The sequence below is a fragment of the Danio rerio genome, chromosome 4 (genome assembly GCF_052040795.2).
Source record: "Danio rerio strain M-AB ecotype USA chromosome 4, GRCz13ab, whole genome shotgun sequence".
Lineage (NCBI taxonomy): Eukaryota > Metazoa > Chordata > Actinopteri > Cypriniformes > Danionidae > Danio > Danio rerio.
The window spans coordinates 75065001-75089198 of NC_141024.2; the positions used below are offsets into that span (position 1 = coordinate 75065001).

Below are 24198 nucleotides of genomic sequence, written 5' to 3' on the forward strand. Positions count from 1 at the left end.
ATTGTTCATAATACTTCAGTTATAAAGGATTAGTTTAGGAGTTTTTTGTCATTTGCTTTATTTGAGTTTGTTCAACATGTGATTGTCACTGGACTATATCAGAACCAGCATCACTGTCTGCTGATCACTTTTATTGCCTGATATTTTGTGTTCATGTTAGTTTAGAAGCAGAAAAGAGCCAGATTACAAGATATGTGAGATATTTGCCAGAAACATCTTTGTTATGTCCACATTGTGAATGTAAATTGATATTGTTTATTTTCTTCCTGTTTATAGTTTTACTCCGCCCTTATTAAAGTGTGATAAAGGACATTCTGTGTCTGTGAAGTTCATGAGGGAGAGTTTAACTTGCTGTTAAAGTATACACAGGACGTATTTGGAGAACAGTACACACACATCTCTGAGCTGATACTGTACAGTTCTTCAGCAGAAATGTAGAGAACAAGTTTCACTGCTCAACTACAATGCTGAAACTGTACAGTGTTAATATGAGATATAATATCACGCTTAATGTGAGAACTGCCCCAGTGCACTGACATATTTAACAGCTTTGATTCATATCTGGACACTAGAAGAGCAGTGAAGTATCAAAGTATCTGTATTCACAATAAAAAAGGCAGTGCTGCTCCACATACTTGAGTTTGTCCAGTGTGTAGTTTGGATCCTCCAGTTGTTCAGAGAGCAGCTTGACTCCTGAATCTCCTGGATGATTGTAGCTCAGATCCAGCTCTCTCAGGTGTGAGGGGTTTGAAGTCAGAGCTGAAGACAGAAAACCACAGCCTTCCTCTGTCACCATACAGCCAGACAATCTACAAACACAGCAATAGTCCACATCACACAGTTGGACAATCACACATCTCTTTGTGTTGTGAAGATGCTGACTGCTGTTTCTGCTCATGTCAACAGCAGTGATGAACACACACATCCTGATCAGCTCCCCTTATTGATCACATCAGCAAACACACACACACACACACACACACACACACACACTCAACAAGGACTCGACATCATCTGTAGAAGTGTACAGAGCAATAGTTCATAAGACATCACATCAAGCTGTAAAGTCTGCTGTGAGGAATAAGACACATTTGAGCTCAGAAGGAAATCTTGAAGTATAAAGTGTAATTGAAAATGAGCTGATTTCCATTATTTATCTTTAGATTATATTTATTTTATATTGTGGACAATACTGTAAATAAACTAAACACACACAAACTCAATCTCTTGGTGTCTTTGTCTCCTGTCTGACAGTCACTAGAGCTGTAGTCAATCCACCTTTGAGTCCAAATGTTAACAAGGCCAAGACACTTCTTCAGTTTAGATAATAAGACTGTGATGAGACGTTTATATGTTTTCAGGAAAACTGCAAACTGTACAAACATCAGAGCAGCTCAAAACCTCACCAGGGCCCAAAACCCTACAGACCCCACAGGGTTCACTTTGTCTTCATCACTGTTATTTATTTATTTAGACAGGATTGCCAGAACATCTGACAAATTCTTAAATAAACCTTTAAAATAAACAAATGCAGATATAAACAACAATATAATATGAACATGTAAAATATGTCATCTAAATACTCTTTAAATACAGTCATACAGTTCTGTATATTAGAAGTTTTTTACACATTTTTTGTATTTTACTCAGTAATGCTTTTGGCTGCATTTGTCTACACACACAGAGACTTGTATAGATATGAATAAAATCACACCTATAAAAAATTGCCCATCTGCCAACACACTGAGTGGGGAAAGGGGCTTCCCATATTTGTTTAACCAATATGTAACTCTCTTTTTGTAGTTGTTGTTGAGTGGAAGAGTATTTACCTCAGTGTGTCCAGTTTACAGTGTTGACTCTTCAGTCCATCAGAGAGAAGCTTCACTGCTGAATCCTGCAGGTCATTGTTACTCAGGTCCAGCTCTCTCAGCACACAGTTTGAGGATTGTAGAGCTGAAGACAAACTCTCACAGCACTCAACAGTGAGATTACACCACTGTAGTCTGTGTAGAGGACAAACACAATATTGATGTTGAGTTTGATATGTACGGCAATTTACAGTGTTGTGTGCGGAGCTGAACGAGCCCACCAATCACGGTGGGGTATATGGCTCTAGGGGGCGGGACATCAGCTGAACATAACGCAGGCAGAGAAACATTTTCCAATGAGTGAAAGTTACAGCAGAGTTGCCATGGAGTGTTTCCCTCTGTGATTGCTGGCTGGCTCCTTGCTATTGGGCACATGAGGACATTCGTCCCAGTGTACTTCATTCACAACACTTCAAAAAAAGTTGTGCAAGTTGCTGCCCAGCGGGACATTATAAATATATAAATGTATATAAATCAGAGCTTCATTTGAGCAGGATCTGGCTGGATCCTGTTCCGAGAAATGTCAGATATTTGTATTAGAGCTGCAAAAGTGAATTGATTAAATCGATAAAAATCAATTACTCAAAGAGTTGCCAACAGATTTTATGATTGATTTGTTGTGTCGCACGACACGGGAACATTTGCGAATTAAAAAAAAAAACCCTTAAGTCAGTGCAGAGCGAAGTGAACACAGTCTCTCTCACTCACTGATACAGAGTTCAGCGCTCATAGACAGAGATGAGGAAGAAGGGAGTTCAACAGCAGGTGTGTTGGCTGGTGCTGAGCCAGAGAAAGATGCATCATATCATCACAATTATGCAGCGTTTTAACTGCCTAATGCTTTTTTATGTTTTAGATAAGTTAGAACGTATTAATTATTTGTTTGTTTATTATATATATATATACAGATTTGTGTTTTGTTTATGCATTTGGAGCTGATGTTGTGTTGTGCGCTGTGGAGCATGCGCAGCTTTCTCTCTCTCTCCCCCTCCCTCTAGAGCTGCGCTTGATTGCGGTCCAGCCGTGTTGCGTGTGGGAGCGTATATAAGCTGGAGGAGAGAAACAATGGGGAGATCTTTCTGCTCGGTGCAGGTCGCAAATCTCCGTCGTCGTCGTCGTCGTCGCCGCCGCCGCCGCCGCTGTTGTTCCGAGCGTCTCCTATCTCCTGCTTCAAACTGTTGGTTGACTTGGTGTGAATTGATTGATTTCTGTTACTGACAATTTAATTATTTTCTAAAACGGCTCTCTGTTAAATCTGAATATATTGGCTTTTGTGATTAAATATTTATATATATTATTTTTGGTTAGAAACAGAAGCGGTAGGTTGGGAATCGCCATTTACTTTAAAACGTTTTCTCCTGGTTTGGTAGCAAGGGGAGAAAGGGAAGTTTGCTTAATTTTATTTGGGGTACTTTTATTTGAGCAGGTAAGTTAGAATTATTTCCCCGCAAGTTAGCTGTCTTTTTGTTTATTATTTTGGCCTGGATTCCCTTCCGAAGAGATGCTTCTATCTTTGTTTTCTAAGTAAATAAATATTGTTACTACTTGATCAGTGTTGTGATTATTGTGAGTTGGGACAGGAGAAGGGGAAACCCCTAAATTGAGTATTTGAGTTTATTTCTTTGTTTTTTTTTTACACTTGTTATTGTTCCCACCAACCCTAGACTGGTCGGGACGTAACAATGAAATACAAACAAGCACTAGTAAAACAAAACATTTAGAGCTTGTGAAACACAAGAAAGTCTTTTTGAAGTCCAACAATCCACTCAAATATAAATTGCTGATGTGTTTAATTCATATCAGGTACACATGGTGAAAGTAACTATAAAGTTGAATCTACTTTAAGTTCATCAGACACTCACTTGCATGTATTTAGAGAGTAACTGATGAATGAACTGCTGATGATGCTTCGTCATGGAAACATTAAGAGTGAATGTTCTAAAATAATGGTCACCTCAAAAAACTGACTCCTGGATCCAGAATATTTTAAACCCACCAGCAAAAGGGTTAATAACAGCAGAAAAGCAGCGGTGGTAGAGTTACTCTAAATTAAGTGAAGCTTCATAAACTAATTTTGAGAGGAGCACGTGATATGATTGAGCACTGCTGGCTGCTCATCTGTAATCAGTAATAATCCAATCAGAGTGATTCTAGTTTACTATAAATGGATCGTTTTCTCCCTACTGCTCTATCTTCATTTTGGAAGAATGCTTTCCTCTACAAATGCTCCAGCATTTAACCTACACTCCAGCATCATTTACCTTTTGATGCGGAAGAACAAACAAACAACAACAACAACAACTTCAGCCAGAACCCCGCTCTCCCCAAAACCTCAGCCGCTGCCTCGCCAGCAATCAAGCCTGAATTCCCACCGGCACAACAGCTCTTCCAACTTCTGCTCCAACTGCCCCACACAATGCAATCCACAACTCCAACTAAACTCAAGACACCGGCAATCCAAGCCATTGTAATGAAGCCAAACTCTCACTGCTCTCCCAGCGGTCCACTTTTGGTAACGTACATGCTTTAAATAGAAGCTTCGCTAGATACCTTCACTCCAACAAAGACTAAACTTTTTATAAAGGTTTCGAAAGACGAGACCAGCTTGAATAGAATGATTTCAACAGAGAACTCACCTCTCAACCCCCTGCATGTCCACAGATCCATAACATTCTGACAGCTGAAGTAGTTCGATTGCAATGACCAGGCAATCTAAACCATAAACATTAGTCCACAACATATTCATACGTTAATAAGCATTCATGGAAGGGTGCAATGTTGTCATCCAAACCAGCTGCTGGAGCGTGTGGAGCCAGTCCTTCAGGCATAAACACTGTAGCGATTTTGGTCAACAAAATGGTCGCCGACTTTTTGCACTCTGACTGATACTCCAAGGAGCCAATAGCTGAAAGGAGAAGTGTCACCATCCAATGAGCTTTACAAACTTGAGATGGTCCAGCCTTTTCTCTGGACAGTTTATGAATGTACTGAATGCAAAGACTTTGTGAATGAATCGGGCCAGATATGATCAAGATTTTTCAATCATGTTCAGATTCCAAACGAGATGTTACTTATCATAGCTGCAGTAAAAGCCCATGATAAACATTACATTCACACAGTTATTACCAAGTAGTTACATGGTTTTTCAAGTTCAAGGTTTGATGTTGGCAGTTGATATATTTATATTTATTAATAATAATAATAATAAAACTCTGCCACATCTGATCTGATGTAACTGATGTAACGGATGCTCTTATGTAACACGCGAGAGAAAATGCTAAATCAAAAATTTGTGGTGAAATAAATGTATTTAAATTGAACAGTACTGAAGACAGATTAGATGCAGCATTGAGCTACAGACAAACACATCGCACACCTCATGAAAGACAAGGCTTTTATACTTGACGCGTTCATTATTGAGATATTCTTTTAAATGATAGGGGGCAGTCAAAAGACAATCAGACAAATAAAAAGAGAATTATTAATATCATTGAAGATGTTTTGGGGGCCTCTTTTTTGTTTGTTTAACAAACTGCTGTACATGCACCATGCTGTAAAGATTTAATTTCTGATTCTCTCTTGTTTTCTCATTTTAGAGTTCATGACTGCCGACTCCAGAAACTGCCCTCATTCAACCCATCACACTCTACATCCATTCCTAATGCTTTCACACTCTTTGCAAAGACACATTTCCGCTCATACCTGTACAGCCCACACCCTTGATGCCGTATCCACACTAGCCTTTTTGGCTTTTGAGATGTTGTGAACTAACATCAACATTTCAATCCCACATTCCACCCCATCATAGCTGATCCAACTTTGCAGGATGTAGAAACTCTGTCTTTCTTTATTGAGCAAACAGATCATTGACACAAGGGCATTCTATTTACATTTTGTCACTTGTAAATTGTTTTAAATTCAAAATTGTAATATATGCATCAGTGTAAAACCGATGACTGGTGGAAAAACATATGCTGTAATATTAAAACCACAAGGGACTCCACTTTTGCCATGGCCTTTTTTGCTGTTGGTGTTTGAACAAACTTATCCCTCAGGTTTTTCCAAACCTTTCTAAAACTTTCCTCCTCTCCTACTGCTGTTGCAACTTCTAGCCAAGAATTATTGGTCATCTGGTTCTCCCTATGATCACGCATGGATGGATCATAAAGATGTCAGTACAGTCAACAGTTGTACCCGTTTCAGACAAAATCGTTGCCATGGAGTGCCGGTAAGAACACGGAGACTTGAACCCCATTTAAAGTTCTTTAATGTCCATCACACTTGAATAGGTACCGTCTTTTACATGGGAGTGTGTGTGTGTGTGTGTGTGTGTGTGTGTGTGTGTGTGTGTGGTTTCTCATCATTGACGCACACAAAACTAACTGGCATAAGGCGGAAAGCAAAGCATGTGACCTTTCTCTCTATCTGAACAGAATGAAACCAGTCAATAGACTCAATGTACCGCAGACCTAAGCTGCGTTTTGATTGGCTGATTGTGCTCGTGATTGGCGCATGATCAAGTGCTAGCTCTATAGGAGTCTGCTTGCGATGTCACGGCATGCATGCGTGATGAGAGAGCACAGCTCGAGTCCAGCTATGGGCTCTGCCCACCGACCGCTTTTACAGAATGTAATGCTGCGTTCACACCAGACGCAGAACGCACGAGTGATTTACATGTTAAGTCAGTGAAAATGTGTGAATAGACATCCTGCGGCGCGATACACGCGAATGGCGTGGCGTGAATGGCACCCATTGCTTGAGTTTGAAAGTCTGAACTTCAGCGGACATTCGCCCCGCATAAACCCTCTGGGGTCGAAGACTGCGTATACGCGTTTTGACGTGTGGTGGCGTCAAACTGCTGAAATGAACTTAAATTACACTTTCAGTTTTGATCGTATAAATGAGATCAATACATCAATCGAATCTGTTATGTGTCTACTTATTGTTGTGTATACTCACAACAACAACAAACGTGTGTGCTTTTGCAAAATAAGGAAAACAACAGAGTAGGCATTCTGTCTTTTCTCTCTCCGTGAACTGGTTTTAGAAATGCATCATTAAAATGCGCTGAAACTCCACGAATACAAAACGAACACATATGAGAAATGTATTTCTAGAAAGCTTAAAGTGTCTACTTTTAAACGCAGCTATGCATGTTGAAAACAAAGTCAGCAATACTTTATATTGCTTGATTAAGTAATCAGTATGAAATCAACGCTATGTCTATATTCTCAGTCTGATCTCATTAGTTTTAATGCGACCACGCCCACGAGGCATTGATATTACAAGTGTCTGAAGACGCGTGCAGACTGTGATCAGAAAAACACGTCACTAAAATGAAAGGAAACTCGGCAAATAGTCAACAAAGATGATGATTTCTGATATCTATATAAAGCTTAATATGTCTACTTTTGCATTAACCAATTCAAGTTGAAAACAAATGATCTCTTTGTATGTAATCCGTGTAAAAGTAAGGACTGTACGGATTCTCCTATATCGCCTCATTACAGCAGCGTGGTCCCACCTCTCAGTAAGCGCGCTTCATATGTACATTTCCAGATCTGAAAACAACAGAATTAAAGGACTAGTGGCAAAGAGAGCTAGACAGTAGAAAGTAGACAAGATGTGCTCCGAGTTTGCTCAGTAATGCGAGTAATGATGTTCTGTGTCATGACAACAAACTGTTAGATGAAGATGTCGCCTTCAACTTCACAAAAATTTATAAAAACGCTACAAAAGCGGACCAGGTTCAAATAATCCTGCGTCTGTGAGTCTCCGCTGATGTCAAGAAGAAGGCCAGGGGTTACAGTGAAATACTGCCTTTTTCCTGCGCCCCTCCTCATCACAGGATACCTGTCTGCAAGACTACATTTCTAAGTGTCCTTTGTAAGTTTATTCTTTAAATAATTACTGTGAATACCGAGTGAGAGGATGATCACTTGCGCCAAAAGCTGCTGAAAAAAGATTTCATTATCGCATATGGATTAATCATCATTCTTTAAAATATCATTGCTCTAATATCAGAATACCAAAACTAACTCAGAATCGTATTATTATTAATCAATCTTTGTATATACTATTCCATATAATAATGATGTATTGTTTTTTTAACCAATTTAAGATGTTTGACAATGTTGAGATAATATGTTGCATTTTGGCATGATTTATGACTTATTTATAAACTATTTAAAGACATAAAGTTAAATAAAAAATATCCTGGGTTTGAAGAATATTGTGTTCCTGGACTTCACTGAGCTTAATAGTTTAATGTATAAAATTGTGAATGAACTTGACTGTTGATGTCGTAAATAATAATGTCAAATAACCAACATTTCTTAAAATGGAAATATCTCCTTTTGCAACTAAACTCTTCATTTACTAAATAAATAAATAAATAAATCAGTAGATTTTCTATGTGTAAGTTTAAAAGTTTGCAGAGTTTTATTGAGTGTACTGACTCTCACAAGTGTATCTCCAGTTATTTTGTGTGAATAATATATTTTAAATAAACATGCAAACAAAAAGTATATAAACTTTTCTCTGATTCCTTCTTGAAACTCTTCCCTCCTAGTCATATACCTGTCTGATGGCTTATTATTCAGCTCATTATGCAGGTCTTTGTCTTCTCAGGTGTGACTCACTGCATAGTAATGATAGTTCACGCCTTCTCGCATAAACCAATTTCACTTAAAAAGTGACTTAGAAATTTTAATTCATTATATTGTTTTCTGTGAGGAAGTGAACAAGATGATTCTCACATCATTTTGAAGCAAAAACACTAGACTACAAGATCCAGTTCTCAAAAGTCTTGTGCACAAATGTTCTCTGTGTGTTTCATGGCCTTGTTTCAGAGACTTCAAAATTTTTGTTTTTCACTAACCACGCATAAACGTTTCTTTCTCAAAAACACAAACACATACAAACATGCTGCTTAGGTATTATTGTAGCCTAACTTGTGCTGTTTACAGTGTTATCACACTTTATCCATTTATATGTTTTTAACATACTGAAAACAACACAAATGTCAGTGCATGTCGAAACTTCTGCAGAGCCCCAAAACCCCCTTAGACCCCAGAGGGTTAACCAATCAGAAGCTTCCTCTTGTGGGGGCGTGATTGTGACCTACTCCTCATGTTGGGAGTCCTGGGGGAAATCTTCCAGCCGACACTAAGAAAAAGTTCATCAAACTGGGCTCGGCTCAGTCAGTTTATGAGCTCACAGAGCTGGATACACCTCTGAAAGTACCTAGTGGACTCAGATACGGCCCTAAACGTATCAATGCTGTTTTTCAGCCTTAATAAAACACATAAACACAAAGGGCTTTTACAACAACAAATCCAGACTCTGGGAAGGTGGTCATCCGATGCCTTCAAGACATACATACGTCTTAGCCAAAGGCACCTCAAAGAAGCCCAGATGACTCTCGCCAGCCATCAACCCACATCTACTCAAGGGAGAGGGCATGACCCAGCCACATTCCCTGCTCTTTTTCCTTACTTCTAGACTTTGTTTCTCCACCAGTCAAGTAGTTAATTGGAATTGCATCCAAGCCCCCTCGTCATCCCTCGCCACCCTTGGCTGTTTCCGCAGGAGTCTTCACGGCCCCCTCCCATCTATGGACTTTTGTTTATATATTTATATAGAGCGCTGTCATATATACACACACACACACACACACACACACACACACACATGTATATACTCTCATATATATATATATATATATATATATATAGAGCCCTGCCACTTCCCAGATCTATGTCCATCAGGAGTGTTCCTCGAGCATATTTTTGACTCTTAATGAGTAATTAATGAAATGAAATATTAAATAATAATCAATTATTCACAGTATTTTAAAGTGCCGACAATATCAATATTGTGTATGTTCATTAAAATTATGTATTGTATTATTTAATATCAGCTAATGTCTATTTCTTAGATGAAAGAAATAAGGACTTACAAGGCTCTTTTGGAGGTTTTGATGACTGCTGATAGTCTGATGAGACACTCGTCTGATCTCTGGAATTTGTGAAGCTCAAACTCCTCCAGCTCCTCCTCTGAGGTCAACAACACAAAGACCAGAGCAGACCACTGGGCAGGTGAAAGGCGAGCAGATGACAGACTTCCACTATTGAGGTGAGACTGAATCTCTTTCAGCAGAGTTTGATCGTTCAGTTCATTCAGACAGTAGAACAGATTGATGGATCTCTCTGGAGACAGATTTCCTTTAAGTTTCTGCTTGATGTAGGCAATTATTTTCTTTTTGCTCTGGTCTCTGTCATCCTGCTGTGTCAACAGGCCTCGTAAGAGTTGTCGATTGGACTGGAGTGACAGACCGAGAAGGAAGCGAAGGTAAAGGTCCAGATGTCCATTCTCACTTTCCAGAGCCTTGTCTACTGCTGTCTTCAGGAAATCGGTCACGCCTTTATTTTTGCTTATCTGTAAAAACAATCCATGCTTCTTGTCGCTGTCTAGAATCAGATGTTGATAAAGGGCTGCAATGAACTCCTGAATGCTCAAGTGAAGAAAGCAGTACATGGTACCAAGAATAATTCCCGTCTCCTCCTTAAAGATCTGGGTACACATGCCTGAGTACACCGATGCCTTATAGACGTCAATGCCACAGTCTTTCAGATCGCTCTCATAGAAGATCACATTGTTTCTGTCCAGCTGCTGGAAGGCCAGTTTCCCCAGTGAAAGGATGAGCTTTGGATCCCAGGAGACATCTGCTGTGTTTTCTCCATCATACTTTCTTTTGCTCTGCTGCATCTGAAAGCGGAGAAAGTGTGTGTACATCTGTGTCAGAGTCTTGGGAGATTCCTGCAGTGTTTCAGCATGAGCCCTGTGTTTCAGTTTCAGTATGTTCTGGAGAACAGTGGCTGAAATCCAGCAGAAGACTGGGATGTGGCACATAATAAAGAGACTCTTTGACTGTTTAATGTGATCAATGATTTCTCTGGCCTGATTCTGATCTGTGAGTCTCTTTCTGAAGTACTCCTCCTTTTGGGCATCATTGAATCCTCGTATCTCTGTCAGCCGGTCGATACAGTCAGCAGGAATCTTACTGGCAGCTGCTGGTCTGCTGGTGATCCAGATGAGAGCAGAAGGAAGCAGATTTCCCTTGATGAGGTTCGTCAGGAGAACATCCAGAGAGACTGCTGAAGATACATCACCACACGTCTCATTACCAGCAAAGTTCAGAGGAAGACGACATTCATCCAATCCATCAAGGATGAACAGGACTTTGAATCGTGTGCTTCTTGTAAGGTTCAGTCCTTTAGTCTCTGGGAAAAACTGAGTTATGAGGTCTTTTAAACTTTGTCTTTCTTTCTCCTTTAAGTTCATCTCTCTGAATGGAAGAGGAAATATGAAGCTGATGTCTTGATTTTCTTTCCCTTCAGCCCAATCCAGAACAAACTTTTGCACAGAGACTGATTTCCCGATGCCAGCAACTCCTTTTGTCAGGACAGTTCTGATCCGCTCGTCTTGTTCAGCTGCTTCAAACAAATGTTTGCATTCAACCTGTATCTCTAGTGACTGATGACGTCTGGAAGCAGCTTCAATCTGTCTGATCTCATGTTCAGTGTTGACCTGTTCACTCGCACCCTGAGTGATGTAGAGATCTGTGTAGATGTTATTCAGAAGTGTGGAGTCTCCTTGCTGAGCAATTCCTTCAAACACACGTTGATATTTCTTCTTCAGGCTACATTTAAGCTGATTAATAAAGAACAGCTCGCCTAAACACAGAAGCAAAGAAGCAGAGAGATTTAGTCTTGACTTTTCCAGATTTTTTGTAATTAATATAGATTGCCATGACCCAGAAAACATTGGTCTGATGGCAACTTCATGTGGCTTACCAAAAATGGTTGCAGTAGATCGTAGATCATTTACACACAATTGTAAATAAGTTGTGAAAGGGACCTCCACAAATTATGTCCTTTACACATGCATTGCCAAGGTTATAATAGTTTTGGATTTTTCATTAGCTTAAGTTTTTATTTCGTTTTGACTTTTTGTTTTCAAATAGAGTTTTAATTAGTTTAAGAGGTAGATTTACTAGTTTCTATATATTGAAATTGCTTAGTTTTAGTTTTTTTTTTCTTTTTTTTTCTAAATGAGGATATTTGCTGTATAATAAAAACTCAGCTATACATTTTTTGAAACCTATATTTAGAGGACACATGACCACTACCATCTACCACAACCATCTACCCATCCTCAAATTCAAATCAACAGACAACAAGATAGCAGCCTTAAGTATATGTGTGCAAGTACTCAACATATTAAAATTATGTAGTCAACAATAGTAATTTTAGTCAGTTAAAACATCACCATGATCTGAAAAAATCACAACTAAAGCATTATTCACTTATTTAAATCACATTACGAGTTTCTGTTATGAAAAAAAACTAATGTTTTTCACCAGATCCTCTCATTTAAGCCCTCGGTTTACCTGCGCGGCAGTTGTTTAGGTTTAGTTCATTCACAGCAGGCTTTCATGTACTGTTTGTGTTTGGTTCACTAATTCACACATGCGCTGTATTATCGGTTCACTGTTTCTCAATTTGAACCCAGTGTAACGTTATTGTTCTAATAACAGAATAACAGTATATATTGGATTATTTAGAGTCAGAGGTGGGCTTGGAGTGGATTATTGGATTATTGTTAAAAAGTAAGTAACTTGTGGATGAGTGTAAAACTAATGTACAGCATAGATACATATAGGAGTAGGTCAAGTCACATCAATTGGAGACCAAAATACAACTTCATTACTCTACCACAGTGGCATGTGACAAGGTGTCCACAAAAACATTATTAATCCCCTTTATGTGTTTAATCGTCAAGATTAAGCTTTGACTCTGACACTGCAATGAATGAAGAACTGTCAAAGGATTGTGATAACAAAAAACAACCGTGGACCCTCCTCCCACATATACATCAAAATGTTGAAGTACCCAGATAAGCAGCAACATTTCCTTCACTGAATAATTCAACAAATATGAATTAAATTTGCGTGAGAAGTAACATGTTGGATGACTAAAACCATCAGAATAAGTCTGGAGAAAGACCACTCCGGCTCCTACGTGACTTGCGTCACCAATTTGGGGTGCTGCTAACACAGGAGTAGCAGTCAACAACAACTTCACATTCTCAAAAGCTTTTTGGCAATATGGACTCCACTCAAACTTACCAGAGTTCTTTAATAGATTAGTCAGCGGACAAATAACAGATTTGGCAGAACCCACGATAATAACTGGCCATTCCAATAAACCGCATAAGCTCTTTTTTAGTACAAGGAGTAGGGAAATTCTCGATCGTGCTTGATCCCATGTCCTTGCCCAGATAAGAAACCGGTGCTCGTGCAAATTCACATTTAGCTAAATTCATAGTCAAATTAGCTTCAGCTAAAGGTTTAAATAATTCTCACATCCGTCTCATGTGTTGATCCCAGTTATCGCTGTAAACTATATAATATATATATAATATATAATATATATAATAATACTATATAATCCTCTAAACCAGAGACTACACAATTCATCAATCTCTGAAATGTCACAGGAGTGTTTTGTAACCCGAAGCTCATGACAGAATAAGAATAAAGTCCTGAAGAAGTTACAATTACAGTCATTTTCTGCCATTATCCGTTGGGTAAATCAAGTTTACTAACATTTCTTGTCGTGCCCACTTGTCATCTAAAAACTTACCACCCTCCTTGTCTCCCATGGAAGACTGTCCCAGCGCCTCAGTCACAGGACTGACCACCCCAGATAATTTAATATCAGCTGCTTGACAATCGCGGGTGAAAAAAGGTTTCAGCAAGTTTACATGACAGACTTGGGTTTTTTCTTTCTTAAAAAATTCAATAGCTCATCCGAAGCGCTACACAATTCCTCCACTGATATCATTATCAAACCTATTATCCATTATCAGAAAATAATCAAAATTACCATAACCAATAATTTGACCTATAACCTACTCCAATTACAATTTATGCAGGTAATTCTTATGGCCAAAAACTGAGTACAATTCCGTTACCTCCACAACTAATCTGAACAAAAACCCTCTAAATAACTATTGCTAGTCTTCATGCGCTTCCTAGTGTCAAGCCCTTGAAGCACACAAATACCGCTGGCATGGGACTGAACAATAGTTCAGAACTACCTCACGGCAATGCACTCGACAATAGATACAGATATTGTATAAATATTTGCAAAATGCATGATATTTTATTTATTTACATCTTTGTCAAATTAAAAATGATATAGATATCATGCACTGAATAATTTTAGCGGGGAAATGATTAAGGATCAATGATTTTTTTTTCCATTCCGACTCTGTTTTCTGTATTACAGGCAATTGTATCATTTCAGTGAATTGTTTCACTGGTATTAGTAGATGGTACACAAACTATGAAAACTGATCTGTAAAGTGTGAGTTGATATATTAGTTAAGTGTTAGTTATTAGCTTGCGTATGTTACTGGGACGTTATTCTGAAGTTGCAACTATTCCTCATTTACTAACAGTTATTAAATGAAGAGCAGGTGCAACTTTAAGATAACGTCCAAATAACATATATCAACTATTAACTGATACTTAACAAGTCTTTAGTAAGTAATTTACTAACAGCTTGTTCATGATCTATTACTAATGTATTAGGTATAGTTATAAATCATTTAAATACAGTTAACAAGTCATTTATAACTTGTTAAGTAACAGCTTGTAAGTTATCTGTTGGCTATCTATAAGACAGTTACAAATCATTAACAATTAAAGCATTTTGGATACATTTTTTATATATATATTTTTATTTATATAATCGCTGTTTCAGCGGTCAACAGATGTTCAAATGTTTGCTGGGGAATCTCTTACCTTCAAGAATATCAGCAGCTTGATCTTGCTTCATCTCTCTCAGGAAGAAGAGTGTGAGATCAAGAGCTGCTTCTGTGATAATGCTTCTGTTCTCAGTAAACTCCTTTACAAACTCTTGACTGTTTTCTTCCTGTAAGATTTTCTTAAAGTTTCCCAGTTCATTCTTCAGGAATCTGATCATTTTGCTCTCAAGATTCTATGAGTGAAGAAAAGAGAAGATCAATATTTAACGAAATCATTGATTCACACACAGCTGTACATCCACAAACCCAATAACTGACAATACATTATACAACATGATCATATGAGTCTGTTAAACTGCATGATTCTGATTAGCTGATGGACATTACATTTGCATATCACTACGCTGAATGATTTGAGATATTTTACAGATACACCAGTAAGAAAACGCATCAAAACTCAACAGAAGAAAGCTTTGGGCGAGATGTTTAAGGAGCAGATTGAGGACAAATACCTGATAAATGTCTGAAAAACATATTATATAAATATCTGAACAGTGGCTTTAGCTATGGAGGAACAGGAGAGCCCTTTAGAATCAAATCATCAATATAATAATTGAAGCATTAAAATGTGTATAAATAAATCACAATTTAAATACACAAATAAATGGACATAATTAAATGTGTTTATTTAAACTGTGATTTTAAATGTCATTTAATAAAGCATAAATGCATTCATACATATCTTTTAAATGTACAAATGACGTTACTATGGTCAGGCAAGCTTCTTAAAAAAAATAAATAAAAAATCTCTTTATAACACAATGGAGTTTACAGCCGAGTCCACTAGTCAAGCTGCACCAGCCTTTCTCCTCATCTGCTCACCGATGACTTCAGAATAGTGCTCTATCTGTTGAGCAACAGTATGTTTATTAAAAGAAAAATCTGATTCATTCACATTTAACTAAAGCGTTTTATCTTAGTTTTTTTTTTTTTTTTAATTTATCAATAAAACAAATGAAAGTTTTTGTTAAATTTGAAATGATAATGTGTTTTAAAGGCATTACCCCTACCCTCCCCAACATTCTGCCTCTCTTATATGGGATGACGTGTCAAATCAAAGGTTACCATACACCAACTTTGGCTCATGGGCGCTAGCCTTGGCATCTCTGCTTTCAACTGTTCTTATTAGCTAACCAAGCACAGGATGCTTTGTTTTAGTTTGGTATGTTGCAAGTTGTTTGTCAATAGATGCAGTTGTCATATCCTGATATTTGTAATGTATATTTTATAAAACAGGCCGATGTCAGACTAGATCCAACTATTCTGAGTAAAACTGGTTGAAATATCTAACATTCAGTCAAAAATTACCCTAAATGGTCTCATTTGTGCCTGTAAATGACTGAGAAATCTCAGAATGACCAGGAAATATTATTTTAATATCTGAAAAACCAAAGCAGCACAGACTATTCAGAATACTATTTATTTTGTAGACACTTTTAGTTGGGTCAGGGGCCAACCAAAGCAGATTAAAGATCCAGTTCTCAAGTGTTGTGAATGAATATTCTGTGTTTCATTGAGTTATCTCAGTGACGTTAATGAATCTAAATGAGTTTTTCTACCTGGAAGATGGACTGGAGATTGTCTGTGAAACTCTTGTGTCTCCTGTGAGTCTCGTCTCCTGAATCTGCAGACTCATATTCAACACTGTTAACAGATAAAACTACTTCAATTATACATTTAGAGGCAAACGCATACAGATATATCTTACAAACATTGTAAATATTACATGTGCTGTAGTGCTCATAATGAGGAGACAGCAAGGGTTGACTGGAACAATAATTCATGTCGGGAATTTTTTCAATCTCAGGTCACCTCTGCTGCTATTGTCACCACTACGCTACCATTTTCATGTAATTCTCGACTGCTAATATTGTACTCTATTGTAAATGTATTATTTAATGTACTATGTAGACTACCAGACAAATTATCAATGAATAAAATAATGAATCCTCAAAAACTCAATAGGCTCAAAACTTTCTGCACACACTGTTATACCTTTAACAGACTCCTAAGTGTATTTTTTTTATTTGTATCTACTGTAAGTCAATTTAGATGAAAACGCCTGCCTGCCAAATGATTATATACAGTTGAAGTCAGAATTGTTAGCCCCCCTTTGATTTTTTTTCTTTTTTTTATATATTTCTCAAATGAACAGAGCAAGGAAATTTTCACAGCATGTCTGATACAATTTTTTTCTTCTGGAGAAAGTTAGTGAAGCCTTTAAATGCCACTTTAAGCTGTATAGAAGTGTCCTGAAGAATATCTAGTCTAATATTATTTACTGTCATCATGACAAAGAGAAAATAAATCAGTAATTACAAATGAGTTATTAAAACACTGATCACTCTAAACATCACACACTGATCACCTTAAACACCACACAAACTGATCACTTTAAACACCATACACTGATCACTTTAAACACCACAAACTGATCACTGTAAACACCACACACTGATCACTGTAAACACCACACACTGATCACTGTAAACACCACACACTGATCACCTTAAACACCACACAAACTGATCACTTTAAACACCACAAACTGATCACTTTAAACACCACACACTGATCACTTTGAACACCACACACTAATCACTTTGAACACCACACACTGATCACTGTAAACACCACACACACTGATCACTCTAAACATCACACACTGATCACCTTAAACACCACACAAACTGATCACTTTAAACACCACACACTGATCACTTTGAACACCACACACTAATCACTTTGAACACCACACACTGATCACTGTAAACACCACACACACTGATCACTCTAAACATCACACACTGATCACCTTAAACACCACACACTGATCACTTTAAACACCACACACTAATCACTCTAAACACCACACACTAATCACTTTAAACACCACAAACTGATCACTTTAAACACCACAAACTGATCACTTTAAACACCACACACTAATCACTTTGAACACCACACACTGATCACTTTAAACACCACACACTGATCACTCTAAACAGCACACACTGATCACTTTAAACACCACACACTGATCACTTTAAACACCACAAACTGATCACTTTAAACACCACACACTGATCACTTTAAACACCACACAAACTGATCACTTTAAACACCACACAAACTGATCACTTTAAACACCACACACTGATCACTGTAAACACCACACACTGATCACTGTAAACACCACACACTGATCACTTTAAACACCACACAAACTGATAACTTTAAACACCACACACTGATCACTTTAAACACCACACACTGATCACTTTGAACACCACACACTAATCACTTTGAACACCACACACTGACCACTGTAAACACCACACACACTGATCACTCTAAACATCACACACTGATCACCTTAAACACCACACACTGATCACCTTAAACACCACACACTGATCACTTTAAACACCACACACTAATCACTCTAAACACCACACACTAATCACTTTAAACACCACAAACTGATCACTTTAAACACCACAAACTGATCACTTTAAACACCACACACTAATCACTTTGAACACCACACACTGATCACTTTAAACACCACACAAACTGATCACTTTAAACACCACACACTGATCACTGTAAACACCACACAAACTGATCACTTTAAACACCACACACTGATCACTTTAAACACCACACAAACTGATAACTTTAAACACCACACACTGATCACTTTAAACACCACACACTGATCACTTTAAACACCACACACTGATCACTTTAAACACCACACTGATCACTTTAAACACCACACACCCACTGATCACTTTAAACACCACACACTGATAACTTTAAACACCACACACTGATCACTTTAAACACCACACACTGATCACTTTAAACAGTACACACTGATCACTTTAAACAGTACACACTGATCACCTTAAACACCACACACTGATCACCTTAAACACCACACACTGATCACTTTAAACACGACAAACTGATCACTCTAAACACCACACACTGATCACTTTAAACACCACATACTGATCACTTTAAACACCACACACTGATCACCTTAAACACCACACACTGATCACCTTAAACACCACAAACTGATCACTTTAAACACCACACACTGATCACTTTAAACACCACACACTGATCACTTTAAACACCACACACTGATCACTTTAAACACCACACACTGATCACTTTAAACAGTACACACTGATCACCTTAAACACCACACACTAATCACTTTTAACACCACACACTGCTAGACGTGGCAAACAGTTTCCTGAAAACTCCATCCCACAGACTTTTCATAGCGGACTTTAAGCTAATGGAAGTCTTCTAGTCTTGGAAAAGTGTAGATGGTGGATTGACATTCAGCACATGATCACTAGTAAGATGTGTCATTATTTGTAACTAGATGGTTTCTAAAACTAAATCTGTCCGCGATATCTTCATTCTCATCTTCAGCGCTTTACAATTTTTCGCGGTAGTAGTTCTTTCTGTCATCCGAAGCCAAAAGGTGCTGAGTGATTGACAGCTGATATTACCCAATCATTTGCATTCAGTGCCAGAGCAGTGGTGGGCCAATAAGAAGAGCGCGAAGGCGAGGCAAGCATTAAGGACTTGGCTTTGTTTACTGCAACAAGTCGACATGACAACTGTTTTAAACCATTCCTGAGCGCTGCGTTTCGCGTTTCAAGTGCAGACAAAGAGCTTAGAGATGCATTCTGCGTGAATGTCTCCTGAATCCACGCATGTGGTGAACATTTTGCTGTAAAAACTGGTAGCACACAACAATTTTAAGCACTCGCAGAAATGCTCCAATATATCAAATATATTTTAAGGTCGCACAGATAAAATTTCGGGCGCATATGACACCAAAATGGTCGCAATTTCGAGCCCTGGTGTTTGTCATTTATTAAATGTAACACTTCATTAAATTGATCTCATTTATTCACAATGATGCTAGATGCTCACTGAAGACATTTAAAATCTTTTAAGATGAAAATGTGAGAGCACACGCATGAGGACTAAAGCTCCTAGATGACCTGTTCAGCTGCTGTAGTGTGTAATGTGGTAATGTTGTTTCTTTTACTGTATAATTTTCTGTTCTCATGGTTCTCTGAATCTTGTATTCTGCTGTCTGTAGTTCGGAAGGTTGTTGTGATCATATACTTGTTAAATGTTTTGCCATCAATAAGAAATAATAATCCTCTCTATCTCTGCTGTCTGAATCTTTCACTGCTTCACCATGACTGTGTTTGCTCTGCTTCTGTCCTCTGTCAGCTCACTTTCTGACTGAATATAGTTTTTGATTTACATGATAATCTCCAGATCATACAAGTGTTTGCTCTCAGAGTTCAGGATTTCAGTAACAGCGCAGTAATATTGATCCATTTTAACATTTACCACTTTAACTTTGCAACATTAATGCATTTTATTAAGATAATCAGAGAAGATCTGAATACAGTTTCATCTTAAATCAGTATCTCTCTTGACTATAATTACTTATCAGTGAAATATGGTGTGTTTGTCTCACAAAACTTTCATCTTGTCTAAAATCTCTGGATCACCCACACTTTGCTGACTATTGTAAAAGCCTGTAAACTCACTCTACTAACTCTAACAGTTTGAGTATTAATACTTTAGTCAATTATTACTACTTCAGCACTTCACTGATGATCAGATGTGAGTGTGTGGACATTCAGTTTTAAAGTATCCTGTATTTTGTTCCCTGTAATAAAATGTCTTGACTGGACTGTGAGAATAAAGTGTAATAATATCTGATCTTCTAGAAACACAGGATCATATAAATGCTGCAGTGTAATCATGTGTGTGTAGAGATGATCTACCTGACAGCAGGTTGTGTGTTTTTACTCCTAAACTTTATTGGTAGAGCCATAGACGCGTCACTCTTCATAGACACACAGCTGGGCTCTGCTTCTGCTCTCTTCTGATGAACTGAGCTAAAACAGAGAAAATTAAAGTTGAGCTCTGCACACACTGCACAAACCTGATATTAATCATTCTTCATTTACAAAAACACTTAAATTAATTTCCTTTATATTTGAACAGAAACTGTCTGAATGTGGAAAATATCAGCAAACACAGATCAAGGCTCATTTCTAGTAGAGACAGCCCAACAGAAATGCAGTACTATTAGAGCAGATTAGAGCTGAAACTAATCATCAAATCACTGAATGAAGCTGACAGTGTAGGTGTGGGAGGAGCTTAATCATGCAGGCGTGTCAATCATCATCACATGACTATATAAGCAGCAGTATAAACTGCACTGTGTCAGCTGACTGTTATTCCCGCCTCCAGCAGCTCCCCTTATCCTCCTCCTCATCACTCAGTCTTCAGAAGGTCACTCATCGGGGGTTTGTCTGCAGAGCTCCAGTCCAGACTTTGAGGACAGCAAGACAAGTTCATTTACCATCATCTATCATGACTGAATGAGCAGGAGAACTCGAGAAATATCAATTCTAGAAACCAAATGTGTTGATCAGCAGCATCTATGAGGCCAACACAACATGATGATGACTGCGCTTCAGTGAAAACAGACTCAGATCAGAGGAATGGCTGATCAGTACAGCACAGAAACAGCAGGGGAAAGTGTGCAGGAAAAGCCCTTTATGGCAGGAGATCGGGAACACTTTAGTTTAGCTCACAATTCATACTATTAACTACCGGCTTATTATCTGTGGAATGTGAACATATGAACTGCTCATTAGTAGTCATACAGTATGATCTTATTGTGGATCCCTAACCCTACCCAAAACCTAAACCCACCTTCTACCTCACTAACTATTAATAAAGCGCTGATTGGTTTGTTAACACCATCAATTGTGGCCTGAAGTGTAAAGCGGAGATCTTCAAGCACTATCCTGCAGAGCTCAGATACAACATCTAACATCTGAAACCCAACAGATCCACAACACTAATTACCTGATTCATTTATTATGAAAATACTCATCAGCTGCAGATATTAAAGAGATGATCTACCTGACAGCAGCTCCTGTGTTTCCACTCTTAAATTTTACCGGTGGATCCATAGACGCGTCACTCTTCATAGACACACAGCTGGGCTCTGCTTCTGCTCTCTTCTGATGAACTGAACTAAAACAGAGAAGATTAAAGTTCAGCGCTGCACACACTGGAGTCAACACAGCAGATTTACTCAACATTTCATCATTAAAACACTGTTTAAACAGCACTTCATGATACTTTTCATGATGATTGTACACAATCTTGCTGACTGTGTGTGTTAAATATTCAGACAGATTAAAAACACAACTAACAGAGAGTAAATATAATATCCTGTAGAAAATCATCATATGAAATGTCAAGTGTAGGTCTAATACCTGCATCCTGTAGACAAATCCTGATCTCCAGCAGTGTGTGTGTTACCCATGATGGACCTGAAGAGTTTGATCTCCAGCAGAAACTGATGAACAATCACAGATCTCCAGTCATTGATCAGCCTTCATAATTCAGCTGAATGCAGGAATAGATCAGCAGCTGAGACACTCAAATCCAGAAGCTCATCACGAGTAAACTAATGAAGAATCACAGCGTCATCCGTTTGATTATAATAACAGCATACACACATTCACATAAAGCTTACAGGTTTTGTCAAGACATTGAGGATTTAACGCTGTTCTGCGTTGTAAATGGTGGATTCTGTCTGTTTAAAATGGCGACACAACAACTAAACACTTTCACTTTCGTTTCTGAAGGAGCGGCAGATCATGAGTTCAGTGAAAAACATCCGTCACAAACACTCTAAACAGAGCAGAGAAGAGTCAAACAGCTGCAGGGTTATCAAAGCACCTGCGGAGTTACATTTTACAAGGGTGATTTTACCTGAAGCAGTATAAACACTGGACACAGAGAAGACAGAAGAAACACACCCGGACATCCTCCGCCGCCTCCTCCTCTTCTTCTTCTTCTTGTGTGGCGAGTTATAGAAAGCAGCGTAAAGCTGAATACCGCCACCTGCTGTACTAGAGAGTGTATTATAATACTAATATGTGTACAGTTTGGTCAAATCAGTGTCACAGAGCTCAATGTAGATTTGTAGAAAATAAAATGACTGCTTTCGCATATATACTCTAATCTATATACTCTAATCTTTCTTCATGAAGTCTAGCGCAGCTTGTGTTATATTCCCCATGTGTGACTGCTCTGATGAGAACAGCTCAGGCATTGAGAGGATCAGGAGTTGTCCTGTTGTGTCGCTGCACTGATAATCCTCTCGTGTGTAACTGCAGATGAAAGCATCGTGTCTCTGTAGTGGTTTAAAGATCAATATGATCATTAAAATATAATGTTAATTAAATTGGAATCATTAAAAATAAATAAATACAAAGAAGAGTTAAAATCGATATGATTTACACAACGATGTGTTGCTCTTCGTATTGAATAACTGCCTGAAAAAATGACTTGGAGTGTCCGCTAGGGGGTGATCTAGAGCTGCAGATAGTAGGCGTTGTTTCACTGCACTGTGACCTTTTTTGTTTGTTTTTAATTGCATAACTGTCAGGAACAAACACACAACACAACACAAATAATGAAACACGCAAAAAGAATACAACAATGGTAAAAGTCAACAAAAAACAAAACAAATAGATAAAACAGATAAATAAATTAAAATAAATTAAATTACACAAAAGAAAAGTGTGCAGCATTTCTACATCTGATGATTTTAGTAATTGACAGGGAATTTATAAAAAGTGTCATAATATTTGATGCATATCTCAGATTTTATGTTTTTTTTTAACAATTTCACTGTAGAAAAAAAAACTCAATACAAAAAACGGTTAATGTGGGAGAAGATTTAGCAGATTTCTGTTTGTGTATGTAAAACTTTGCCAATAAAATAAAGAGATTAACAATATATTCAAGACATTTGTTACATTTATTTTCATAATGAAAAATTACATATTTTAATGTAAAATAATAACTAAGTTTTGTCCTTTCACAAATATATTTGGCTGATTTTTTCCAGAAATTCTTTACAATGTTGCATTCAAAAAACAAATGGCAAAGGCTCTCTTCATCCACAGATATCCTCCATTTCAATGCGCTTTGATAAAAACGATTTTACTGCGTAAACTTGATGTAATATTTTAAAATGGATTTCCTTCATTTTATTATTAATAGAATATTTGAAGGGAGTTAACCAGGCTTTTTCCAATTAATATTAACTATAATAGAGTTCCAGAGAAATGTGCCTCTAGGAGTGATTTTATTTTGCTTCTGAAAAATATTACGAATATGTCTGTTAGTACATTTATTATCAGTCAACTCAACACCTTCTAAATGTAGTTTTGGGTTTACAGCAGATTATAGCAAATATGATTTTTAACAAGTTGAATCATTTCTACAGGGATAGATTTAATTCAATTCTCTAAACAATATTGGGAAATTGTAAGCAGAC

At 37.7% G+C, this 24198-nt stretch overlaps 2 protein-coding genes across 8 annotated transcripts in view; both read right to left on the reverse strand.

Annotated features, from left to right (window-relative positions):
- The window catches only part of si:ch211-232d10.1, a 257203-nt gene that overhangs the window by 225661 nt on the left and 7344 nt on the right, over positions 1 to 24198 (reverse strand). The gene's annotated exons all lie outside the window — the stretch shown is intronic.
- The window catches only part of LOC101886966 (NACHT, LRR and PYD domains-containing protein 3-like), a 34970-nt gene that overhangs the window by 3428 nt on the left and 7344 nt on the right, over positions 1 to 24198 (reverse strand). Inside the window, exons 2-10 of one of the 7 annotated variants that reach the window (XM_088649649.1) lie at positions 22670 to 22762; positions 22121 to 22203; positions 21762 to 21875; positions 20609 to 20722; positions 16325 to 16409; positions 14743 to 14938; positions 9829 to 11605; positions 1830 to 2003; positions 636 to 809 (exon numbers count right to left, since the gene is read on the reverse strand). In XM_088649649.1, the coding sequence (XP_088505775.1) occupies positions 636 to 809; positions 1830 to 2003; positions 9829 to 11605; positions 14743 to 14938; positions 16325 to 16409; positions 20609 to 20722; positions 21762 to 21875; positions 22121 to 22170 (2684 nt within the window). In that variant the 5' untranslated portion in view covers positions 22171 to 22203; positions 22670 to 22762. Of the gene's footprint in view, positions 1 to 635; positions 810 to 1829; positions 2004 to 9828; positions 11606 to 14742; positions 14939 to 16324; positions 16410 to 20608; positions 20723 to 21761; positions 21876 to 22120; positions 22315 to 22622; positions 22763 to 24198 lie in introns of those variants that run through there. The other 6 variants (XM_087245722.1, XM_087245721.1, XM_087245720.1 and 3 more) reach the window with 6 other exon arrangements.